Consider the following 27624-nt stretch of genomic DNA (forward strand, 5'->3'; position numbering starts at 1 on the left):
TTGTTTGTGGTGAGTGACAGCGGGGGGCGGGGCTTGTGATGCGCCGACGGATCGAGTCAAACAGCTGAGAACGCGCGTGTAACGCCAGAGGGAACGCAGCAGATGCACTGAAAGAAGAAACGCAGGGACACAGCAGCGCGTTACAACATCTACCCATGAACACCAAGCTTCTGCGGCAAACGTGTTCGGTGTGTGCTTTAGAGGCGATGATGCTTCGATGAGGACGCCTGATAGTTTATTTCTCTGTCACTGAAGAGGGAACACGCATTCTGTCACGGTTTTTGTCAGCGTTTTTTATTGTTGATGTTTGGCCTCGTTCATCAACTCCCGACTGAACGAAAGATTTAGGGAGAAAAAAAATCAAATAACCCTTTTTTAAATAGCGCGAAGTGGAAGAACTGCGCGAGCCTTCGCCGTGAAAATCAACAGCAGGAGCAGAAATGTGACATTTTTCACACGACCGTCGACCATATCGCATGCTTTAATCGATAAAGGTACGTGCACAGACCAGATATACTCAGATTTATCTGCTGTTTTCTGGCAGCTGTCATCAGATGTTTATTTTGATTCTCTCTCTCTCCTCTCGCTGTATATTTATATGGTAAAAATATGCATGCACACATTACTCATGCCCATGAACATGCTGGATTCATTGGTCAGTTATTAGGTGGGACAGGGTTATGTAAATGTGAGCAAATTAATTTTAAGACAAGACAGTGGAAGACATTATGCCATTAATATAATAATGACTTTAGTTCTCTGCATTGATTAATAATGTATGCAAACAGCAACATGATGTTATTTGACGTGCTTTTTAAAACAGATCTGAGCAAATGCAGAAAGGGAAGATTTAAAATATAACATTAGTCAGATTAATTAGCATCAATGCATTGAAACCAGTGACATGTTTAATTAACTGGAGCGGAAAACATTCATACCCAACCCTTGTTTGATTTCTAACAGGTTTTTATTTATTTATTTTTTGCATCGTGTGTTTAATTCGCTCAGCCATGTTTCTAGTGTCTCAAGTCCTGCATTTTGAAGATTTCGCATGCTGTAGGGTTGAGCTGACTTGGAAAACTTAACTCTCCAAAAACTGGATGAACGGATGGCATGATCGCATTATATCTGCTGTAGTCTGGATCAGTGGGGGTTCAAGCTTTAGGATCTAGGGCGAACCCCCTTTCAGCGCCCCCCACCCCAAACAATCCTCTGTCAACAACAACAACAAAAAAAGCACCAATCTGCTGTAATTTATATTCACGTATTTGGAAAAACACCAATAATACATTTTAACATTTAAAACTATCTAAAAATTATAATTTATACAAAATAAGACTCAAAAAGAAGTCACGTATACTGTTTTTTTATTATTCGAAATGATTTCATAAAAAAGTATTTATTCATTAGCATTACAGTATGATATTATTCACATATGATATTTTTTGTATGCCCTTCTTTCCATTGACTATAATCTTGTATTGCAATTTATAACCCACACAACCATCATAGACACACTATTACCACGATAGTCATAGTTAATCTGGACAAACTTTGTATCATTATACATATATAATATAAGACTTTTTATGTAAGTGCAAAATCAATATATCATCTTAACACACTAATTGTTCATAACTCCTATGACTTCACTCCCATTGGTAGTTGCTCCCAAAAGTCACTTTTCTCAACTTTGCTGCATTGCTGGACACCCCAACATCCGGTTTCTGAATTGTCCAGCACTACAGTGACAGTAAATGAGATCACGATGCATTGCTGCTGTTGGTGTAAACTGGGCTTAACTCACAAGGTTAATTGATCCACAGAGTGATAATATAATTGATGTGACCTGCGAATGAGCAATAGAAAACTAACGTGTGCAAATCGACATTCCAGATTTTTTGACGCCCATTCCTAAATCTGCCATCGGTCTAGATCCTTGGTTCCCAACCACGTTCCTGGATCCTCCAGCACTCAGCATTTAGCATGCCTCCTTTGTCTGAAACCCCCATTTCAGGTCTTTGAGCCTCTACTAATGAGCTGATTATCTGAATCAGACCACTGGTCTAGATGGAGCTTTGACAGGGCCAAATAATTCCTGCCCATAAGTGCAAACTGAGTTACTTAAATATATAAGAAAGCTATTTTAGCAACTGGACAGTTTAATGATTTGGTAACACATTAGTATAGGGACCAGTTCTCACTATTAACTAGTTGTTTATTAGCGTGCTTATTATTAACATATTGTCTGTTTATAAGTACGTATAAAGCACATATTCCGCATGACCATATTCTACATCCCTATTCCTACCCAATACCTAAACTTAACAACTACCTTACTAACTGTTAATAAGCAGCAAGTTAGGAGTTTGTGGCAAAAGTTGTAGTTAATGGTTTGTTAATAGCAAGAATTGGGCCTTAATATAAAGTCTTGGGTAGTAAGCAACCGGTCAAAGATTAAATATTTTTCACAAACATTAATATGGGTAGTAAGCAACCACTTTTTTTTGTTGTTGTTTTATTTTGGACAATCATTTCCCAAAATGTCATTTGCGTGGAAATATTAGGAAATATGTAAACAGGTTGTTAATGGGGGTCCGAGACGGGACACGACAAATGCAAAAAGATGCACTAGCAGAGGAAATACTGTACCCAGCAGAGCAACATTACTGTTTGCGATGCTCAAAATATTAGAGGAAAGTTCTAAATACTGAATTGGAGGTGGGGGGTTTGGGCTGTCTTCAGAAAAGTTTTGATGCCATTTTTATTTTATCTCATCTCTGTGTAGACCTGCTTTGCGATAACCAAGGAAACACTATATTGCTGCTATTCCATAGGCGCCACCTACTGTCAGAGAGCGAATTTGCATTTTTAGCATTATTTGACAAGGCTGAAATCAAGTCACTCTTGTTTTGCTTTAAATCTTAAAATTATACAATATAATTTAAATTTAAAAAAAACTGCTCGTGCTACTTTATTGGATCATGACTATGAGTCATTCTTGATCAAAGACAATTGAAGTGAGAATTTTCACACCCCACTAGGTTGCCCTTATAATTTTTCATATGACAAATAAGCCGTTCAAACCACGTAAGAATTTATGTTTGAATTGACAAGTCAGACCAATTTTGGTTTTAGTTAGAAAAGCACGGTCTTGCATGAAGAAGCCTCAGTGGCAGCCTTGCAGCAGAACTGGTGAGAGCTGGATCCTTGTTATGTAAGAGGAGTCGTCGAAAGCAGCACAAAAGAGTGGGAGCGGACTGGATGGGGGTGCTTTCACAAGCCTGTCGCAGAAGAGGGCTGAGCACGGCTTTCATCACACACATCCACATTCCCCAAATCACGCCATTCCCTACACCAGTATAAATGAGAAAAACGTAAGAGACGTGTGTGATATTTCATGTTTGGATGCTGTAACCTAGTGCCTGCCAAGCAGTTTTACTGTCCACATTGAATGTGAACAAGGGGCGTAGCTCAACACAATCAATCCCAAAAAACAGCCAATCACAGCGCTTTCTCTGTTTGCACACTCTCGCACACTTGCAGTGCGGTGCAGCTGAAGAGAGCGACACGTACCTTATATATTCATGACTATCTTGGTGCTTCACTTGGGTTGAATAAATGGTGCAACGTTGTAAAAATAGTAACAAGCAGTTAATAAAATGCGAAGTCCTTTGCTGTAGTTATGACAAAAACCTCTGATTAAAATGTAAGGGATGTTTTTGCTTTTTATATAATTATTATAAAATGGTTTTTATTCAAGTTTTTTACTGCAGCTGGCTGAAACAAGCATCACTACATGGTTGCCTTGTCTCAATTTCTGTAACACAGACACAGACGCTGTTCCTCTTGTACATTACATCCAAACATCCCTGCATGACAGAAGTCATGAAAATACAAAGTTTTGGTTCTGCAGCGCATTACGAGTGTGTGTTAAAGCCCTGTTGTTGTTGCTGAGGATCGGCGAACACCCCCCACGTCTCTTTATGCCTCTTGCTGTTACCATGGCAATCACTGCACAATTACCCCATGACATCAGCTTTTCCCTTTTTTCTCACACACTAGAATGACATGGAGAAAAAACATAAACTCTGCAGAGTTCAACTTTAAAGAAACCTTTGTCTATTTTTTGCCAAGTAAGAGGCATTGTGGTCAAATCTCAGGTGAACCTTTCTTTAAAATCAAGTAGCAAGTTTTTTTTTAATTAGTTGATTCATCTGATTTTATTTAAAGGAGTCATGCATTGAGAAATCTTTTCACTTGATCTTTTGAAACATTTTTAGAACTCAAAACTTTGTTAGTCCAAAAACATTTCATTGAAACTAACTTGCTAAAATAACTCATTTTCTACTTCCTTTACTTTTCTGCTTCAGGAACAGATCAACTGCTGCTTTGTTGTTTTAATGATTGTTTAGTTGCATTTGCAAACATCAGCTGACCTTTAAAAATTTAGAGAAAAGCACCCTGAACATTTAAAAAAAAATGAATGTTTAAATAAGTCATCAAATAAATTAGGATTTATTTTAGGCATTGTGGCAATGCTCTATCTTTTGATTCATACATACAATCAACAAATAAAACACAAGTTGGCAAGTTGTGTATAAAAAATATATTAGAAACCCAATGTTCAGAATTAATGTTATTGTAATATTGCTCCACACTATCAGTATTTTTTTTTATTATTTTTTGACAATAACTGGCTGATTACACATTGTCTCTTATTTAACATCAGCAATGTTTACAGCAGTCAGTGTAAACTCTCCAAATTCTCCAAAAATTAACTTTGTTGAAAATTGACACATTTATAGATGATAATTCATAATTCAATGAACTTGGCAGGATGATCATTCTTAATTTAACGTGCATTTGTTTATTCAATCTTGCATGCTCTGCATGTATTGATTTCTGGTTGTTGTTTTTACCATACTACACCAAGATTTACTACACTACTACACCAAGATTTAGATATGCATATGAAGGGAAAGTGGAGCATATAATAAGACTAAGCACTACAGTAATGAGCAATGCTTTATGAGCGATCAAACATAAAAATGCTATCAATAACTGAATCATAAATATTTTATCTGCCTTTCAAGACACACACACAATTAAAGGCTAGTCAGTAAACAGCACTGTTATGATTGTCTAATGCAATTGCATAGGAAATAGAGATAACACCCTCTCGCTTTTGCACGTGTTTTAAAGAAATATATCTATATAAAGACATCATCATGGCTAGTTTTTTTGTGTTTTTTTTTTTTTTAATCATGAGGAGGACCTTTTAAAGTGGTCATGACAAGAGAAATCAAATTTGCCATGATCTTTTGAGACATAAGAGGTCTTTGTACCATTAAAACGTCTTTCAAGTTTAATAGCTTAAAATGTCCTCATTATAAACAAAGCGATCATTTAAGCAAGCTCTGAAAATGGCTTGTTTGGATGTTGGGGATTTGTGACATCACATGGGCAAATACATTCGCATGTGACCGCCTCCATACCAAGACATTGACAAATAGTTATACGTCACACTATATGCCCCACCCACTTGTGTAGAGTCACTTAATGGTTGGGTGGTTTTTGGTGTTTTGGCTTTGGACTTTTTTGAAAAAAATCCTGATCAACATAGCCTGCGGGTTACCAGAGCAATCGTGTAATGATTATTATCACCAACAGAGGGGGAAGTCACTGCCTCAATGAGTGAGTGGATAGTTCAGCTAAAAATGAAAATTCTGTCATTAATCACTCACCCTCATGTAATTCCATACCTGTATTCTATGTCAGCAGCATCACACACATATGCATCATTCTTGTAGCTTCATAAAATTTCAGTACCCTTGCTGTTTATAGAGGGTTAGAAAGCTCTCAGATTTAATCAAAATATCTTAATTTGTATTCTTAAGATAAACGGTGATAAAATGATAAAAACGGCTTATTTTCTTGTCCCCTCACATTGACAGTTACAAATCAAAATGGCGAAATTAGACAAGTTCATTAGTTTGTATTCCTGATTATTCAATCGTTTAACATTTCTATTGTAAAACAGATGTCATATATGAAATGTTTATAGCCGCTAACTTTAGCGTCACATTGAAATTCGCGCTATGCAGCGTCTGTGGAAGTGTTTGGTTTTTCTGCTTGCAAATTTGGTCATTTCAAATATTTTTTGACACTGATGTGTCACCGTGGACATGAGGCAGCTCAAATGAGGATGTTTAAGTTAATGTTTGGTGCTGTGCAATATCTTTGCAGCGCGAAGGAGAAGAGTTAATACTAAGGCAATTAGCGCAATTATTTCACAAAGTTGGAAATTCTGCGCTATAGCAGGGTATAGTAATATTCACGTCTGGGTGAACATACAACACAGGGACCCACAGCTGCTTTTTAGTATTTGTAAAAGAATTATTGTGTACCTAAATATATAAATGGTTTTTCTGCTTGCAAATTCTGCCATGTAAATAGCGAATCCACCATGGAGCAAGCGTAACTGGGGAATGGGAGATGAGTCTCTGATTGGTTTCCTGCACATTACGGCCAAAACACACCCATGACTCATTAAGGGAATATAAACCCTTTCAGACCATGTGCTGGGCTCGTGAGCATTTTTCTTGTAGTTAAACTAGCAAAAGTGGATTCGGACACACCCTAAGTTCACCAATATTTTCACTTTCCCTGCCACAAAAAAAACAGTGGCTGTTATCATTGTTTTTATCCCATGTTATCTTTTATTCTAATAAATAAGCATATGACAGCAAAATTTTAGACACCAATTAAAACAGCAAAAAGTACTACCCTACCAAATACAGACATCCCACCCTGCAAAAACTCAATTCAGGGAGGTAGTACCAGCTTCCCCAACCCCCACACTTCCCCCAAGCCTCCCAAGGTTCTATGAAATGTTTGATTAAATAAACAAATTTAATAGAACATTTTTGATATTAAAATTTTTTATAGTACACACATACATACATTCATTACTTCAGTAATATCTGTCTTGTCTCAAATGGCTAAATTAAATGGTAATACAGTCTTTCCCACAGACTTACACTCTATTTGTGGCGACGTATATGCAAATTCATTCTCTGCCAGCAGGAGGCACTTTTAGTGCGGGATAGATAACGGTAGTAACGGCTGTACACAAAGCAGTGCTCTGCTCACAAACGCTGCTTTATCAGATATCACATGTAAAATGAAATGAAAATGATATCCAAAATTTTCTGAAGACAGTCGGTTTCCTTCTGAAATACAGTGGTATTAAAACACCCGCACCGGGTTTTGATTTTGAAACGTGCAGTGTCCATGTATATTCAACGAAGTCAAAGCATTTTGGAAAATCTATTTGTGGCGGTCAGTGTTGATATTGTGGCAGGCCGCCACAAATAAATCAATGTATGGGGAAACACTGTAATACATCTTTTATGCATACAGTTCATTTACAAACGTTCCTTGTACTGTGATGTGGCTTGCTTTGCAGATTTATGCATTTTACTGGATGGCTCCAAATCATAGCAGTCTGTCAATAAATTTATTTTTTAGCAGGAAATAATTCATATTCCTGACAAGTGAGCAGGTATGATACATGGTCGGAAGCCCCGCAAAGCCTCACAACAGCTCCACTGAAAGAGAGTGTGATCCCCTTTAAAGAATTATACTAGCAAAGTGCAGTGAGGGAGAGAGGGATGGACACCTGCTGCGCTTTGCGCTAGAGATGTCTTTACTGCACTATTTATGTAATCTAACAATTTTTAATGTTTAGAAATTTAGATATACCACTTCCTGATTTGTGAAAATTTGAGTGTCCGGCATAGGAGAGGGGCACAAGGAGAATCCAGAGAACTCCAACGTGAACCCGGTCATGCGTTAAAATATGTACTTATATTATCAATCTACTAACGGAATTGTTTTTATTAATTTATTTAAATACAGTTTTAAACAAGTGTGCAAAGAGTTTGGCCTCATCACGTTGAGAACATCAGTAACAACGTAAACTAGTGTAAATAATGCAGCGAGCAACCCTGTCATTGTTTTTGACCCTGATTAGGCAGTAAATAAGAACAAATACACAAATTACAAAAAATAGCATAACTGTATAGAACATATGATGCAACTGAAATGATGCTTTAGGAAGAACAGCAGATGAGACGCAAATTCACTGTCTGCCAGCAGGTGGCGCTTATGGCACAGCAATACTACAACTTACCTTGGTTACTACTGTAAACAAAGCATTGTTAAAGCTAATAATAATAAGCAATTTGTTAAAGCTACTAAGTGCAAGAATGCACACTGTACACACAGAACACAGCACGCAAGCACTGAATGTAGTTATGTTTAACGTCTTGCTTGAATTCTTTAAAATCGCTTTGAATTTTTAAATTGTCAAGGCGTAAAACACAAGCAGATGCTATCCTTTTGTGATGACACAGAAGTGGCTCGATTGTCCCGAGGATCTTTGACTTTGGCTTACTGTCGAGCCCTGAAATATCTAAGAAATGGAATGCTTATACATTGAAACACTCATAATGGGTTTTTATGCCACATAATTGGTTTTAATACTTGTACCTTACGAGCCAACTTTGGGTTTTTCCTGTTTTTAGTTATTTACTTTTAACACAAAACACAACATAGTGTTAGTTGAGAGATTAATATGTGATTTTATACTTGCCTTCTTTTCAAACTTTGTGATGAGGATTTTTACAATGTAATATGAAGAGTTATGGAGGACTATTTAAAAAGTCAGTTATTCTAATGAGACGTTTTGCCTTTGCCTACTGCTGTATATTGTTACATGTTATTTATAAAGCACCAATGACGCATGAACAATAAACAATCAATTTCTTATATAACTCACACAAACATAGCATCAACACATGAATACTCTTCATTCCATTGCTTACAGTAATGGACTACCAGTACCATAAAATACATGCTTTGATTCCTCCCAAAGTGTTTGGAGACATTTAATTTGGAGATTGTCTTTTTCATGAGATTGTAACATGAAATATGTGAATAGTTTAAATTTATTTTATTTTTTTGCCTGTGCAGGGTCCATCTCTTAGACCATCATTTTCAAGGCAACTACCACAGATTATATCTTATACTAAGGTAAGATGTTAAAATGAATGCCTGTCTTAGTTAATATTAACCCATAAAACACTTTATGCTATAAGTTATTTTAGGTGCACATTAGGGCTGCCCAATTAATCGAATGTCTAATAATCGCGATTACAATTATGTATGCCACAGTTACGTAATCGTTCAAAGCAGCAATTAATCGTTCAAAGTCCACTAAAGTTATTCTCATTCTTAAAATTTTAGTTTTAGTATAACATTTTACCCCTTTTTTTACTTTTTTACAATTATTTTAATTTTAGTTTTAGTATAACATTATAATACCATTCATTTTTACTTTTTTATAATTTAAAGAAGAAACCAATCTGATGTACATTTGACATTTGAGGCTTAATACTATAGAAAAGCACTAAAAGTTTTCCAGTTAGAGTGTTTTCAGCTTGTTTATTTTCATATAAAAATACCATATGCAATTGCATCAAACAATGGTATAAACATTATTCAATGTAAATTGTGATAGTCATTACCCAATAATAATAACAATAACGTAATAATAGTTGGTTGCCTTTTTACTTGGCGCAAGTACAAATGCCTCAAAAACATACATTAATTAATAAAGTGAATAATCAGTAAAATTAATACTTTTCTTGAAACTATGTAGGCTATCAAATGTGAAAATAAGCTGTGAAATAAGCTGTAGTGCTTGGCATAACCATGGTTTGAACCATGCCATCTGGTGTCATAACCCACATGTGTAATGCATGTTTAATGACTGAATCATTAATTAATGTAACCCAATCTGCATGTAATGATCCTCTTTTAATTTCATGAATATTGGGCTATACCACATCTTCATAACTCAAGTGGGACATGTTACACTAATCAGAGTTTAATGGCACTCAAATCTGCCAGCAACTCTGATTATGCAAATAAGCTGTAGACAACAATTCTTGCGAAATACAACAACCATAGAAACAGAGAAACATGCATACTGTCCATAACAAGACTGACTACGACCTTGGAAACCCCCAAGAACTCTTCACTGGTGCAATACCAAAAGATCACAGCAACGTGGTAAATAAACAAGCTTTTGTGGAAATTGAGACAGGCTTAACAGTCTCCAAAATAAGATTTAGAGTAGACATGGGGCAGAAGTCATTATCATTCCAGAAAACAAGATTCAAGAAATCATCAGTCTCAGTCAGTTAAAACAAATAACACAGTGGTTGTCAGGGTGTGTTAAAGAACTCTTTAAAGGGGTCATATGATGCAGCTAAAAAGAACATTATTTTGTGTATTTGGTGTAATGAAATGTTTATATGGTTTAAGGTCAGAAAAAAACATTATTTTCCACATACTGTACATTATTGTTTCTCCTCTATGCCCCCCCTTCTGAAATGTGTTGATTTTTACAAGGCCCATCGTTCTGAAAAGCGAGGTGTGCTCTGATTGGCCAGCTATCCAGTGCGTTGTGATTGGCCGAATGCCTCAAGTGTAAGACGGGAAATGTTACGCCCCTTAACATATTGTGATGCCCTTTCCGGTCGGAGCGACGAGACAAACATTAAACCCATTATAAACGTGATATAAACATGATTTCTAGTCCTGTCATACACCGCGGCCTTGAGTGAGCAGAGACCAGAGGCCTAGAGTGAGCCGCGGCCGGCTTGAGTGAGCAGAGAGGGGCGGCTTGAGGCGGATTCTACGAAGGAGCGTACCTCGGTCTTGCAGCAACCACATGTGACGACCCCGGGCTGGACTCTGCTTCGTCCATGGTGAAAGCCGATCCAGCGATCCACAGTGAAAAGTTGATGTATTTCCTCAGCGACCAGCACGGATCAGCCCCAGGCATGACAAAGCGGATATCGTCCTCTTTTGGAAGGCCAAACAAAGTACAGTAGTTTTGCTTTCACAGTGAAACACACAGCGTCTATATGACATGGCGGCGATGGCAACAACAATACTACAACGAGAATAAAAGGTACGCCTTCTTTCTTTGCGTGAACATCTGGGCGGCGTTATGCAAATCTTCCCACATAGTGATGTAGATATGTGGGGGCATGTTAGAACGAGATGTTTTAGGAGGGCGTGGATGAGTCTTAACTTTTATAAAGAATATCTCTTTGGATTTGAGACTTTAGCGTTTGCAACTTTAAAGATCTTCTTTATGCAACAAGAGCTTGTAACACTCCAAAGAGAAATGAAAAATTGAAATTGCATCATATGACCCCTTTAGCCGTATCAAGCAACAGCCAGATCCAATGTAAATACAGAGATCAAAGCCATGCTAGAATTCTACATTGCAGACACTCCAGAGCCACCTATACTAGGACTGAAAGGCTGCCTTGGCATGGATCAAATCTAATTGGTCCTCTTTGTGCAAACAGACTTTGAGCAAAACCATGACCTTGTGAACAAATTTGCTCATGTTTTCACAGAAATAAGATAGTTTCCAGATGGATGTAAGATACATATTGACCACACAGCCAATTAAGTATTTGTCTGCCGTTTGGTTTGTTTGCCATTCATCTCAGCGCAAAATGGCTTTCAAAGCACAACAGACTAGTATTATGTGTACTGTTTCAATACTATTGGAACTAAACTCTCCCACTTTTTAGTATATGAATACACGTTGAAGTATACTCGATTTTAGTGCAGTTTTTGCCATTTCCATGCCTCATAGTTTGTTGAACTCCCCCTACAGTTTTAATTGGGTCATCCTCACATTTGGTGAGGGTTATCATAAGGCCTTTGTTAATCTTAAATTGCAAAGATCTTGAGTTTTCCTGAAAGGGCATGTCCCTGGTGGCCTGATAAATTTTATGTTTTGCCATGAAACAGGAAGTTGCTGTAACTCAGGCAAGCTATGTCCGATCTGCCCTAAACTTCACACATTTGATAGGTGCTTAGTACTGAACACATACCCATGCCCATATTCAGTTATAGTCAGTGGTGTAGTCTAGTTTTTTGTAGTGAGTATACTGTGATTTTTCCCACCCAGCCTCATACTCGCCTGTCCCAGAGCGACACCCCATAAGCACCAACACACTCACTAATGCATACAGTTTGCATCTACATGTAACTGAGAGCATTCTGAAAGACTGCTTGTGTGATATCAACATGTCAATTGACACAAAAAAAACAGCCAGTGACATTTACAGCTGGGGAGACTGGACTGATTTTCTACTGTTGAACTCAGCCAGTTAAGAGCTACATTTATCCTTAGATGTTATATGAATAAGATCCAGTTTTATCAGCTGGCAAATTTCAATGCACATTTAAGAGTGTCTGTTTGTATATTCTCTAGCCTGACTTTCAGTCCACAAGGCTGGCCAAGAGTTTCCATCTCTCTCATCATCTGAAAAAGGAGATATAAACATTGTATTCTGTTTACTGCTGTACACAGACACACACAGCATCTGTTTTATCTCTCCCCTTCACCCGCATTCATTGAACCACAACACTAACTTTAGAGAAGTTATTAGTTACTTGAGAAACCCAGCATACTGTTATACTATTTATTAAACTTCTTATTCTTCTGAGACTCAGAATTTTCAACTCTATCTCCGCCTAGGGGTTTAATGCTACAAGCACCAAACTCGGCAGAGACCTTTGACCTTTATAGCTTGATGCTATAGCTTTTCTAACTGATCAGACTTACAGTTTTGGTATAAATAATTATCAAAAAATTCCCATAGCCTTGCATTGGCTGAGCAAAAATGTCCCCTCTAAAGGACAATTGCAGTCCACTAGAGGGAGCTACCGGATAAGAAATCTTTCAACTGGCCTCATGTTCTTTAGTTTTCAAACAGATACATTTTAAAATAAAAGCAAACATTTCCTTTATGCTGCCAAGGAAAGCTAACATATTTGACGTGACCAGGTCAGGTAATGACTGTCTGATGGCTAGAGCCCTGTGTGAAAAATGCTCAGGACAGATGACTGATCTGTCACAGCTCCGATCGGGTTATCACCCTTCCTCACAAAACCTAATCACATGTCAACTAGCCAGATATCTCCCCAAAATCACAAAAAAATTATAACCTCACCGTGCTGGGTTGCATCGTATCATGTGTCAAGTAGCCAGATATTTTGTCAAAAGCATCAAATAATGGCAATATTAAGAGGATTTGGCATTTCCAACTAATGTAGGCCTGTTGTATTCTTCTTCTTATTAGGCTTATTAAAATACAATTAATTTGCCCCGCAATAATTTCTTAGAGCATCACCACATAACGCGCTGTGAGGATAATAAAAGATTAGGCTATTACTCCTCATTGAAAATGTTTTTTGAAAGGTCTCTTAAAACAGGTCCATTCATTTATACAATGAATTATAGGCCTATAATTAAAATTATCAATTATCAATAATAATCAATGAAAATTAAGATCAACTATATTTCAAGCACCAACTTTCAAAAACAACCTGTTTAACGCAAAATAGGGATACCTACATTTCTTGTTTTTTTCACTGTGTACGAACCACAAGAGAAATATTAAGGGAATAATTCAAGACGGTTATATGCCATTATCAGCATATGTTGAAGTAGCCTAAATTCGTCACTTATCATCTCTGAGAGAAAATGCACCGTAAGTTCTTACTTTTTTAACTTTCACTTTGTATTAATTGCTGAGGTTAAGACGTTCACCGGCATAAGTGGGGGCAGCTGTGGCTCTCTATGGTTAGAGTCAGACTTGTAACCCGAAGGTTGTAGGTTTGAGTCTCAGTGCTGGCAGGAGTTGTAGGTGGGGGGAGTGAATGAACAGCGCTTTCTTCCACCCTCAGTACTCATGGCTAAAGTGCCCTTGAGCAAGGCACTGATTTGACCCAATTGCTCCCCGGGCGCTGGAGCAAATAGCTGCCCACTGCTCCGGGTGTGTGTTCACGGTGTGTGTGTGTGTGCAGAGCACCAATTCCGAATATGGGATACCATACTTGGCCAATGTCATGACTTTTACTTTCATAAGTCTTGCGTAAAGTTTGCATGCTGCCTGATATCAGCCTTCATGGTTTAAAACAGAAATATTTCCAAAATTGCGATGTAACAGTGACAAATCGCCCCGTGATTTTGCGCTACGCCACTGCAAGGGGGACCAAAGGAAACGTTATCACTCATGGATTGGCTACCTGGGAGGATATCGTGAGTGGACCGTCTGAAACTTCTGTTTCAAAACGATGTTGTTACGTATCCTCGCGCTTTTTTAAGTGGGTATACAGAAATCCTTGACCTTTCCTAGTGGGTATACGGCATATACCTGCATATCAAGTAGACTACACCACTGGTTATTTTCATAGTGCCACCTGCTGGCAACAGGAAGTGACATGTTTAACACTGTTATGGACTCCTAGGAACATATTAAAAAGCATCAAGCAAGTGTTAAATAGGCTGGCAACATGCTAGAAACATAGTAAAGCATGTTACCAACACTTAGCTAAGTGTTAAAGCATGCTATTTATGCAGTGAAACAGGAAGTTGATGTAACTCAGGCATGCAGTGTCCAATCTGCCCCAAACTTAACAAGTTTTATAAGAGTCCTGGCCTGAACACATCCACATGCCAAGATTCAGTTTTAGTCATAGCGCCACCTACTGTCAATAGTAAGTGACAGGTTTAGCACTGTGATGCACTATTAGCAACACTGTAAAATATGCCATTGTGTGCTAAACATGTTAGAAACATGTTCAAACATGCTAGCAACACATATATAAACCCTAAAGCAGGGATAGGCAACTCCAGTCCTGGAGGGCCACTATCCTGCAGAGTTTAGCTTCAGCCCTCATAAAAACTCACCTGCCTGTATCTATCTAGTAATCCCGAAAACACTGATTGCCTTGTTCAGGTGTGTTTAATTAGGGTTGGAGCTAAACTTTGCAGGACAGTGGCCCTCCAGGACCGAAGTTGCCTATCCCTGTGCTAAAGCATGCCATTAATGCCATGAAACAGGAAGTTGTAACTAATGCATACAATTCCCAATCTTCCCCAAACTTCACATGTTTTATAAGAGTCTTGGCCTTAACACATCTTAAGCCCAATATTCAATTATAATCATAGCGCCACCTGCTGGCAACAGGAAATGTCTTTGTTTACACTAACTAAACGTGCAATGTCCAATCTGCACCAAACATGATGTTTGGTAAGAACACTGGCCTGAAGACATCTACGTGTCAATGTTCAGTTATAATCATAGCACCACCTGTTGGCAACAGGAAGTGTCATGCTTTACAATAACTCAAACATACCATGTTCAGTCGGCACCAGACTTCACATGTTTGATAAATGTCCTGGCCTGTTGACATCTACATGCCAACATTCAGTTATTATCATAGCACTACCAGCTGGTAGCAGGTAGTTTGGCACAAATAAATGACTTTGACATATTCTTCCTATATTGACCACTTTAAATGCATTTTGCCCACCGTTTGCTGTTTTCCTGAAGCCACTGGTGGTGGTGAGCCCGGGTGTGAGGGTCCTTTCATCGCTGCTTGCAGCTTTAATTTACTAATTGTTTTTCTTAAAAAATTACACAAGCTTTTCTAATCTTTTTGTATTCTATTTATTTTCATTTCTATTTATTATGCAGTAAACAAAAGAAAAAAAACTAACACTAGCTTGCTTTATTTTTTTTCTATTCTATTAGTTTTTTCTTTATTATATAATAAAAAAAAAAAACTTGTTACGTGTACTGTGTAGGGCTGTCACAATATTAGATTTTTCATATTACGGTTACTGTTGCTATAAGAATTCACGGTATCGATATATTGAGATAACTATAGAAACCTTGGGGGAAAAAGATATCAGTCAAATTAGTTTTTACTTTGTTTATTGAGTTTTTTCTTTTTCACCCAACGAACATAAGGATACTGATAAATGCAGAGCACAAGACTCTGGCTTTCTCCATCTTCTTTAAAGCTCCTATGAAATAACAAGAGAGAAAATACTGTCAAGTTCAATAGTATGATGAATAAATACTAATGGTAACACTTTACTATAAAGATGTCATTTGTTAACATTAATATATTTACTAACATGAATGAACAATGAACAATACATTTAATACACAATTTATTAATCTTTGTTAATGTTAATAAAAATAGAGTCGTTCATTGTTCATGTTAGTTAGTGCATTAATGTTTACAAACACAACTTGTGATTTTAATAATGCATTAATTAATGGTGTGGAAATATTGTTCATTATTATTTATGTTATTTATCTACAGGTGCTGGTCATATAATTAGAATATCATCAAAACGTTGATTTATTTCACTAAATCCATTCAAAAAGTGAAACTTGTATATTATATTCATTCATTATAATTTTGATGTTTATAACTGACAACTAAGGAAAATCCCAAATTCAGTATCTCAGAAAATTATAATATTGTGAAAAGGTTCAATATTGAAGACACCTGGTGCCACACTCTAATCAGTTAATTAACTCAAAAACACTACAAAGGCCTTTAAACGGTCTCTCAGTCTGGTTCTGTTGGCTACACAATCATGGGGAAGACTGCTGACTTGACAGTTGTCCAAAAGACGACCATTGACACCTTGCACAAGGAGGGCAAGACACAAAAGGTCATTGGAAAAGAGGCTGGCTGTTCACAGAGCTCTGTGTCCAAGCACATTAATAGAGAGGCGAAGGGAAGGAAAAGTTGTGATGGAAAAAAGTGTACAAGCAATAGGGATAACCGCACCCTGGAGAGGATTGTGAAACAAAACCCATTCAAAAATGTGGGGGAGATTCACAAAGAGTGGACTGCAGCTGGAGTCAGTGCTTTAGGAACCACTACGTACAGACGTATGCAAGACATGGGTTTCAGCTGTCACATTCCTTGTGTCAAGCCACTCTTGAACAACAGACAGCGTCAGAAGCGTCTCGCTTCAAAAAGGACTGGACTGCTGCTGAGTGGTCCAAAGTTATGTGCTCTGATGAAAGTAAATTTTGCATTTCCTTTGGATATCAGGGTCCCAGAGTCTGCAGGAAGAGAGGAGAGGCACACAATCCACATTTCTTGAGGTCCAGTATAAAGTTTCCACAGTCAGTGATGGTTTGGGGTGCCATGTCATCCGCTGGTGTTGGTCCACTGTGTTTTCTGAGGTCCAAGGTCAACGCAGCCGTATACCAGGAAGTTTTAGAGCACTTCATGCTTCCTGCTGCTGACCAACTTTATGGAGATGAAGATTGCATTTTCCAACAGGACTTGGCACTTGCACACAGTGCCAAAACTACCAGTACCTGGTTTAAGGACCATGGTATCCCTGAAATAAAGTGTTACTACACACAGGCCGTATTGATTGCAAATACAAAAACAAGGCGAGTAAAGAAAATGCGGTACTTTTTTAAATAATCACCCTTTACTTAAATATATGAACACAGAAAACCACTGATAACAGGTTAATATAACATTTCCCATTCAGTGTCTAGTAAAATAATGGAAACTTCCTCTGCCGAACATGGCTCTCCTCGGAGTAGCTGTGAGCGCTGCGTCTTCTTCTTGTTTGACAGTGTCAGCGTTGAGGCACAATACTGCCACCTGGGATCTCAACCAGGTACTGGTGCTGGAGTATTTACATGTGGTGTTATCATAAGAGAACTGTTCATTTTAAAGATTGCAGTAATCGCTAATACCGATAAAACCGCTTTGGATAAAAGTGTCTGCTAAGTGACTAAATGTAAATGTAATGTAAATATACTTGTATATTTTCTTTAGGTGACCATAACATCATATCTAAAGGGGGTTATGAATTGAGAAATAAAATTTTCCATGATATTTTGACATATTAGATGTCATGGTACTGTAACGGCTTTATTTAAACCAAGCCAAAAACACAACACGAGCATATGCTTACTTTTAAATTTGCTATAGTTACACCTAAAAAAAATCACAAGCCATGTGTTCAACAAAATGCTCAAGACTAGACAGCACAATGAACATATGACAATAGCACAAGGCCAATGAAACAAGGTCAAAGGCCCCGTGCTCAAACAAAAAACACAACACAAGAGCATATGAAACTGATGAAGAACCCCCACCACGCGCTCGTGACAAAATACAAGATGCGAGTATCCAGATTTCAACACCGAACTGAAACCAAGCCCCAAACACACAACACACGCCATGGATTTTAAATTGTGATTATACATGCCTCCATGCCTGCTTTTTTGTTTAAACCTGTGTTACCTGATGTAAACAACAAATGTTAATCACTCCCATTGTTGCTTTATGGAAAATAAATGTTTTTGTAAGATACCATGCATGAATATCTGAGAAATGAAAAGAATGTTATAATAAACAAAATATAATAAAAATTACAGAAGGCTTCTGTAGTATTTTTCCCATGTAATAAAAATATCTTCATATATGAGCTTCCCAGGTGCACTTGTGGACTAAGACCTGACTGGCTTCATACATCCAATAAAAAGTACCTTGAAAGTTGCTTAAAGGGCCCTATTATTATTTTTTGAATATTACATTTCATGCAGTGTGTAATATAGCTGTATGTGAATGTAAAAGTTCTGCAAAGTTTTAAAGGTCAAAGTGCATGACAAATAAAGTTATTTTCTCCTGAAAGAAAGAGTTTATTCTGAACTGCTGAGACAAGTCGTCAGCAATTCCAGTTCCACTTATGAAACTTATCTGCAAAGATCCGTAACACATTTGCTTAATGATCTTCATTGGTTTCCCGCAAACAATGTCTACTTTGATCTGCCTTCAAAAACTTTGGTTTATGATTTGTGTTGTGATGCTATTTTCTGTAGTGTGAAAGCAGATTTGCATTGTTTACAATTCCACAGGATAAGGATGTGAAGAGTCAGTGGTTAAAATAAATGTTTACGATACCACAGCAGTAGACCAATCACAACAGACTGAGCTATCTGACCAATCAGAGCAGAGTGAGCTTACTGAAAGGAGGTCTTTAGTAGAGAGCCTAAATATTTGAATGAATCACTAGGTGATGTGAAATGTGTATTATGAGAAATTTAAAGTGTTTTTTTAATTATCCTTGATGCATGTAAACCTATTGTAGAAGACCTCCAAAAGAAAATTAGGAACCTTTTAAAAAAGCATAATATGGACACTTTAAATCAAAACAATGACATTCTGAAAAAAGAAAAACTTTTTACAAATAATACAGTTCACTGACATCCACACTTGAAATGGGACTCAGGTGACCAGAAACATTTTTGGGCCACTGTATTTGTCAGACCAAATTTTAGGGTGTGTTCACACTTGAAGTTCGATTCGTTTGGTTAATTTGGTCCAGACCAAAAAGGAAAATGACACATTTGGTCCTGGTCTGCTTAGCGTTCAAATAGACATTTTTGACAGCGAACCTAAAGGCATAGAGATACATTCACAGCCTGATTGGCGGCGCTGCAGGTGTATGACATCAACGTACCAATTCACTGATCGGCCTGCTCAGCGCCGCTTTAAGTTGAATACCCCTAATACCGTCTGCTGGACTAAGCGTGCTCACTGTTGCATGTATATGATTTTTTTATATGATTTTCACCTCCTGCGAACTGACAGAGAGCTTATAAAAGTCATTTTACCTTCTCGTTGCTCCACGTTTGCCCTCTGCTCATTTTGTTTTGGATACACCGCTTGTTCCCTTCGTGAAATCACATCGCATAGCTTCACATCTCGTCATTAATTACTGTTTTTAGTTCGTTTAGAAGTATTTGGTTGGATTTTATTCAAACCGCACCAGAATTCGTTTGGAACAAGCGGACCGAGATCGCTAAAAATATGGATCTCGGCCTGCTTGTTTGGTGCACACCAGGGTTCAGATGGCAGCGTTCACACTTACTCAAATAAACCGCACTAACAGAGCAATCGCACCAGAGTTTGTATTAATCGAACCAGACACGACAAGTGTGAACACACCTTTAAAAGCAAATTGTACAAAGACTAAGATTGACTCATTCTCGTTTTCTCTCTCTTTCTCAGATGTCATTACTTCATGTCGTGTTCCTGCTGCTCACTGGGCCGGGTGTGAGTTTGTCTCAAGCTGAACAGCCAACAGACCCATTTGGCTGCAGTTTTGGAATTCCAAGACCATACACTCTCTTATGTGACCTGGATGCTATATGGGGGGTGGTGGTGGAGGTCGTAGCAGCGGCTGGTGTATTAGCTGCCATTTTACTGTTGATAGTGTTACTTTGTCGCCTGCACTCAGTGACTGAGGCACCAAAGCGAAGTGGCATCGGTCCAATTCTCTTACTGTTAATGGGCATTATTGGGATGTTTGGGCTTAGCTTTGCATACCTTATTGAGCATAACGAGAGCATTTGTGTGGTGCGACGTGCCCTCTGGGGTTTGTTTTTCTCCCTCTGCTTTGCCTGCATGTTAGCACAGGGCTTGAGGCTGCGCAGGCTTGCACGTGAGTCTCGTAGCCCAGGCGGATGTGCCCTCGTTGGACTAGTGCTAGGGTTAACAGCAGTACAAGGTATTATTGCTGCAGAGTGGCTTCTTCTAACAGTGCTGCGGGAGGGTAACCCGGCTTGCGACTATCAGCAACTGGACTTTGCACTCGCTTGTGCCTATGTGGTTGCACTCCTGCTGTCTGCCCTAGTAACTGCAACATTAGCACTGTGTGGGAAGGCACGACAATGGCACTGTAATGTTGTGTGGCTTCTAGTCTCCTGCTTGCTGTCCATTCTCCTGTGGGTAGCTTGGGTTGGTTTCTACGTCTATGGAAACAAAGTACTTGAAAAGTCTCCGGACTGGGATGATCCAGCATTGGCTGTGGCCCTGGTAGCACAGGGTTGGTTGTTATTGCTGTGCCATGCTGCTCCTGAAGCCCATGCCTGTCTTCGATCACCACCCCAGCCTTCAGCTCCAGACTATTTTGATACATCTCAAAATTCATCACGCATGAGAGAGGCCAGCCTTGATGAGGACATCCCACTTTCACACAGGCAGTTTGTGGAGAACCAAGGATACGCGTTTGATGAAAATGCTGCAGGTACAACAAGGCACAAAGGCTAATATATAATTTAATATACATCAAACAGATCCTAACATCCATTCTCTATTTTTGTAGGGTTGAGAAGTGGTAGCCATCATAACGGCAACACAGGAGCCAGACCCAGTGCACCCTTCAGAAGTAACGTCTACCAACCGACTGAGATGACCATGATACTAAATGGAGGAGCAGTGAGTACATAACTTTATATTATTACATATAGGCCAAATAAACAAACCTGTAGAAACCTTATTCCTAGCTTATTACAACTGACAAGTTTGAGTTGCATGAAGTTGCATGTGGGAAGCTGTGTTATTACTTTTATATTACGACTTTTATTACTTTTGACTTTTGTATGTTTCTGTTTACTGTCACATGCAACTGATTTGTTGTTTTGGGCTTCCAAACATTCAGGCCACGTGATAGGTCACTACACAGCTGATTCTGCTTCATCAGGTGCTGCTGTGTTTTAGATGTCAACAGTTAAAATTAGCATTTTTTATGGTTCAAACGACTATAATGTGGTGGTTATACCCGGGTCTGCCTCCATGATGATTTTCGGTCGGCGGTGCACATCTCAGGTTGTTTGAATCTGAAAATAGGAATACAACAGGAAAACAAAGTGCAGCTTCTCTTGGTAGCACCGTTTTGACTGTCCCACATTTGATTTTCGAACCTGGTATCACTCCTGGATGAGCCTCCTTGGGAGAAATCTATTTTCCAAGGCTTAGGTAGGCTGATGTTAGGTGTCTCACGTAGGAGCCCCAATCACCTCTGAGCACTACAAGAAATGGCCGATGACTATTGGCGAGTGGAATTTGCATGCCAAGGTTAGAAAACCAAGGTCTGACCACGGGCGGTGACAAACCAAGGCAATGGCCTCCAGGTGTGTGCTGTGGCACTATGCCCATCTCGGGACTCAGTTGTACAGCCAGGTCTGAAGCATTCTCATGTGTAACAATCTGTGCATTCCATATGCCCCAGAAGCCTCTGAAACTTTTTTTAGAGGAACCGCTTCTCAGAAAGAATAGTATTGCTCAGAGTGTGCTTGTATCCTTCAATCGCTCTACTGTTGAGAGTATTCTTACTTACTCTCTTTGTGTGTGGTTTCCCAGCTGCACCATGGTGTATAAAAAAGAGCTTCCGAGGGTCATCAGGACTGCAGAGAAAATCATTGGGTGCCCTCTCACAACTTTAGAGGACCTTCACAGTTCACGCTGTCTCAAGAGAGCTTACAGAATTATAAAGGACTCGTCACACTTAGGTCACTCATTGTTCACTCTGTTACTATCAAGCAGACGGTACAGAGCCATTAAAACAAGAACAAATAGATTCAAACAGAGTTTTTATCCAATAGCTGTACATTTTAAATGCCTCAGGACAAATGTGAAGTAAGGGATTTGTGTATTTAGAATTTGCACGTGTGTTTTTTACAGAATTTGTGCTATTTTGAGTATAATGGCACTTGTATGTGCACTTTTTTTGGAGCAAAAGACAAAGTGATTTTCATTTGGACTGTTGGACAAATGTCACTAAATTTATTCGTTCATTTGTTTTGCATCAACATCTTGAATGGAAGCCTGTGAAGGGCCAATTCAACACTCACAGATCCAGGATTGGTGGTAACCCACCGCTCTTCTTGGGCACAGTGAAATAAGGGCTGTAGAACCCTGACTTCATCCCAGCTGGAGTAACAGGCTCTTGCATCCTTCACCAAGAGGACTGCGATCTCTGCACGTTGCGATAGACACCTCATCCTCCTCAGGAGCCCCGAATGAACCACTGGGTCCTTCATGGCATGGACTGGTATCTTTGTGCAGGAGCTCAATGGTACTAAGCAGGACTTCTGTGAGGACTGGCAAAGCGGAACTGGATTGGGTAGAAATCAAGGGGACCCTCATAATAAATGAGAGCTGCAAACTCGTCATAGCCATGGAAATGCGCTCACAGTGCAGACATAACCAATCCACAAAGGCCGTCTGAGCATGCATATGGCCCAGACATGTAAGACAGCAATCGTGCTGGTCATCCGAAGTAAGGAATCTACCACACCCAGAAGTACGCGGTCAGAAAGATACCTCGAAAGACATGGCCATGCAAGTTGTAGAAGAAACTGCTATTTAGGCTGGAGTGCCCAGGGGTGTAACACAGCACTCATCTGTGTTATCACAGGGGTGAACACACAGCTAATCATGCCATCTGGAGACACAGCTGAGAAGTTCCTGCAGACTGCTGTTCTTTGTTTTTTCTTGTACTTCATTTTTGGAAGAAAAGATGTCCATGAAGCATTTAGCTCCGGAGCAAAAATGACACGCCACCATCTTATATACATGTATGTACTGGGAGTGGCTTAGCATGCAGATTCCACTCGCCAGTAGTCATTGGCCATTGCATGTAGTGCTCAGAGGTGATTAGGGCTCCTAAGTGAGACCTATAATTTCAGTGTTGACAATGTCGAAAGTGACTGACTGAAAGGGGAACCATGGTTCAATATGTAAACAAATATGGTTCATGGCTCAATATGTAAACAATGTGTACAAATTAAACAAAGTATTCAGAAAAATGATTATTATTAAGTATATATTATAATAATATTATAAATATATTAAAAAATGTTATTTTTAACCATTATTGGAAAGCATATTATAATCTGACACAAATATTTTGTGCAATATATTTTATAGTTTGCTTGAAACAGCTTGCAAGTCCCTTTATTAAAAGTTTTAGTTTTTTGTAATTTAATTTTATTTAAAATATAAAATGCTTAATTTTTCTTATGTCCACAAAAGTACTCTGAACTTGACCATGAAATATGCTGGGAACATTTTATGGTTTGCAAAAGTTTTTGAAGAATTTATCATGAAAATCAAGAAAATATCATGTAGTTGGCCAGAGGGTTCCCATTGAAATAATGTGTCTAAGGGGTGAAACTGTCAACTATATAACCAGTGAAATTAACCTATAAAAGCTATTCTTAGATACTGTAACAGTTGCTATGAAGCTACTATGTGAGTGTGTCCACTATAGCCACGTTTCCACCACTGGAACTTTACCCAGGAACTAGGGACTTTGGGCTGGTACTCGGTGTGTTTCCACCGCAGGAACCAGGATCTAAATAAAGTTCTGGGTAAAAAAATGCCCCTCAGAAAGTCCCTGCTGGCGAGGTAGTACTTTTTCAAAGCTCCGGAACTTTCGGGGGCGGGACTTGAGTGCTAAACATGCTGATTGGTTGAGTTCACGCAGCATTGTAATTTCAACCACCATTTATTTGGATCATTTTCTAAATATTACTGTCATTGTGTCATGAAATGTAATTTTAAAAATATTTCAGGTGAGAATGTAGTTGTTTAAAATTCAAATCTGTGGTTTATTTATAAAGACAGCGCCTATTTAAAAATATGTTCCGCCGATTTCGGACTCTCAACTCGGCTAGTCCTTCTGAGATTTGCCACTGGCTCTGATGTCTCTTTAATGGTTAAACATAAAATATAATTCGTTTTGTGTAAATCTATCAGGTAATCTTTGGTCTGTATTCAATTTATCTATATGTTAAAATGAAAATAAAAAGAGGCAATTGATATAATATTTCGTTTCATTGTAATGTAGGCTGTATATATACACATTTCCCTGAACTAAGTACATTTCGGCGGCTATTATTATGTTTAAATGAAAAACGAAAGGAGGCAGTGGTATTTCATATCATATTTCATTTTATTTTAAATATACAGTGAGGAAAATCGCAGTAGCCAAGGCGAGCTGACTGATGTTATCAAGTATGCTGCTGTTTGCAGAATTACCGGATTTGCGTCATCTCGGACATAACACTCCCGAGTCGAACTTGCAAAGTCTGAACTGCCGAGGATGCAAGTCCAAAATTTGCATACTTTGTATTGAGAAACACGCGCAGACCTGCGTCACCAGACTATTTGCCTAATCTTCACGATACTTTAGACCGCGGTGGAAACACAGAAAGCAACAGGTCTGGGGGAAAAAAGTTCCTGGTACAATTGTTCTGGGTAATTTTGGTGGAAACGCGGCATATGTTTGACACAGAAGGTTAAATTAAAAACAATGAATCCTTTTAAGGTATTTTTTATCTGCACAGTTTGGAGCTTTGCATAAAAATTGCGTTTACTCCTTTACTAAAAATTCCTTTACTAATCTTAAGAATATTTTTGGTTTTATTAATTTTTGTTGACGTATATACCACCATTATAGAATGCTTCATATACTGTAGGTTTATACAATGCCAATTCAAATTTACATTTTACATGAGTTTTTGGTCATACCATTGATTTTACAAACTATTGGCCAGATTTTACAGAGCACAAATTTTTGTTTTCCTTAAACATTTGGTTCTTGAGTGATGAGTGATGTAATATGGAGGAGAGTAAATGTCTCTTTGGTGGGGGGAGGAAATGATCTTCTCTGCCTTGACCCAACTATAAATAGAACAAAACGTGCCAACAATGCAACGCTGCAGCCAAAGCCTTGTCAAAAGCTGAATTAACATTTATCCAAACAAGCGCAATATTTCTGCTCAAAGAGAATGAAGCAATGTGAATGCAGAACCACTTCAAAAGCTAAACCAGACATCACCAACTACCACAGAGGTGATTGTAATAAAATGTTTTTTTTTTTTTTTTTTTAAATATAAGTATGAATGGCACCTGAAGTCCTAGACACAGATCCCTATGACCAGCTGTGCACACATCATGCCTACACCTGCTAGAACTGATTAAGATCATTATGCTTGTAGACATTGATAAGCCAGCTGTCCAGTGCTGGACCAGACTACAACTCTTCTTTCTAATCTAATGCTGGTCTCGATCTTCAAACAGAAGGAGCTGGAATCAAGTTTTTGAGAAATATAAATCCAAGAATCTGACTTGTGATGCAGCCTGAAATCATTCAGTAAATGTTCATTCATTGAGGCCAGAGAAGAAATGGTCCTGTTACTAAACCTGGTTTCTTTCAAGGTTTTTTCTCCATTTCTGTCACTTCATGGAGTTTGGGTTCCTTGCCACTGTCAATCTTGGCTTACTTACTGTAGTTGGGGTTTAAAAGACACTTCATCTTCAGTAATATTTTCAGTTTGACTGCACTGTCACCATTGGATGTGAGCAAAGGGTGAACTGAATTGAGCAATTGTCACTGTTGCCCTCTGGCCAGTGTGTTTGTGATAGTCATCCATGGAGAGTTAGAAGTATTAAATGTGTTTAACCAGGTCTTTATTTGGGAAGGTGTCCATTACTTTGTATGAAGCCTGAGCCTTGAGACAGCTAGCATCTATTGTGCCATTTTAAGTACATTGATCAGCTCTTCCTCTGTAGGAAATGATTTTAAAGGATTATCTACAGAGGAAAGCTGATCAATGAATTTCCACACCAACTTTAGTCATTGTCACAATGCCACAGAAAGTATAAAACACCACAACAGACTTCACAGGCCAGGAGGCAGTAAAACATTGCTGCATGCCAGCTGTAACAGTGACCAGATCCTTTTGAAATCTTTATGAGTACACCTAACATGATATTTTTAAGGTCAGGACCAGGCAGCAGTACATTAAAGGCACCAATTAGCAAATTTCTCCTGCTCAGGAAGGATTGAAAGGTTCTCTCTTAGACAAAGGTAGGGTTCTGAAAAGAGAAGCTAACTGAAACAAAGAACCGAAAGAAAAGAACGGGTTCTAAATTCTGAAACAAGGCAAGTTTGAGGAGTTTGGATACAGCAAAAAATAAAAATAAGCTTACATAACACATGCAAAATTGTATGTTCTGTTTAATGCACTTGAGAGGTGTTTTCCCACTTATGAAACACCACTTATCTTATGTAAATGTCTTGTCTTTAAACCTGCCTGCTTCTAATTGGATGATTTTGTTTCTTATCATCACAGGTTCCATCCGCACCTCCCACATACACAGGAAGACAGCTTTGGTAAAGGAGTCTGGGAGAAGGGTGAATGGAAAAGAGGTGTGAGTTCCTGCACTGTAAAAGAAAAAAAACCTCCGAAGTGAATGCGGACTTACAGTTAGGAACAACATTAAAAGCCGCCAGTGCTCCAGTGAGACTAAAATAAAGGACTCGGATGATGGTGTGTGTGTGTGTGTGAGAGAGCAATTTGACTTGCATGATAGAAGGATGTTAAAACTGGACAACTCTTCGCACCATCAATAGCTGTAGTGATTTGGAGTAAGTGTACTGGTAAAAGTATTGATGCAGTTTCACACATTTCTCCATTAAATCAGCTTTTCATTCCAACAGTATTTTGATTTTATCACCATCTCAGATACACCTAAATAGATTTCAGATTTCACCCTGAAGTCAAACTGGGCTCTGTATGTAACATGAAGAATTTGCAGATCTGTCTGTACTGCAGTTGTGATTGTGCAGTAAACCTTGGACATTTTATCATTCTGTGATAACTAGATACAGTACTTGGATTTCTCTGGTCAAAGTTTTTTTATTTCGTGAGTTGTCTGTGTATGAATAACTGGCGTGCATACAACTGGAGCGCCAATCCCAATGCAACATGCTGCGACAAATCTTTAGCGTTCTTCTATGGACTTTTTAGCTCAAATCTCACT

The 27624-nt window shown here is 38.5% G+C and overlaps 1 protein-coding gene across 2 annotated transcripts; it reads left to right on the top strand.

The window, feature by feature from the left end:
- The first annotated feature begins 56 nt into the window (after positions 1–56).
- gprc5ba (G protein-coupled receptor, class C, group 5, member Ba) lies at positions 57–27033 on the top strand. 2 transcript variants are annotated; one of them, XM_042721037.1, is made up of 5 exons: positions 356–494; positions 9040–9099; positions 20020–21037; positions 21116–21228; positions 26934–27033. In XM_042721037.1, the coding sequence occupies exons 3-5, from the start codon at positions 20020–20022 to the stop codon at positions 26976–26978; spliced, it is 1176 nt and encodes a 391-aa protein (XP_042576971.1). In that variant the 5' UTR covers positions 356–494; positions 9040–9099; the 3' UTR covers positions 26979–27033. The 2 variants fall into 2 exon arrangements, with proteins under 2 accessions (XP_042576970.1, XP_042576971.1); XM_042721036.1 differs by lacking the exon at positions 9040–9099 and having other exon boundaries at positions 57–494.
- The last annotated feature ends 591 nt before the right edge of the window (positions 27034–27624 follow it).

Source organism: Cyprinus carpio, chromosome B3 (genome assembly GCF_018340385.1).
Source record: "Cyprinus carpio isolate SPL01 chromosome B3, ASM1834038v1, whole genome shotgun sequence".
Taxonomy (NCBI): Eukaryota; Metazoa; Chordata; class Actinopteri; order Cypriniformes; family Cyprinidae; genus Cyprinus; species Cyprinus carpio.

Bases quoted from the DNA above. Each gene is read 5' to 3' on its own strand.
- gprc5ba (XM_042721036.1), top strand. From the start codon at position 20,020: ATGTCATTACTTCATGTCGTGTTCCTGCTGCTCACTGGGCCGGGTGTG. The intron at 21,038-21,115 runs GTACAACAAGGC...CTATTTTTGTAG, and splicing joins GTTTGATGAAAATGCTGCAG to GGTTGAGAAGTGGTAGCCAT. The intron at 21,229-26,933 runs GTGAGTACATAA...TTATCATCACAG, and splicing joins TGATACTAAATGGAGGAGCA to GTTCCATCCGCACCTCCCAC.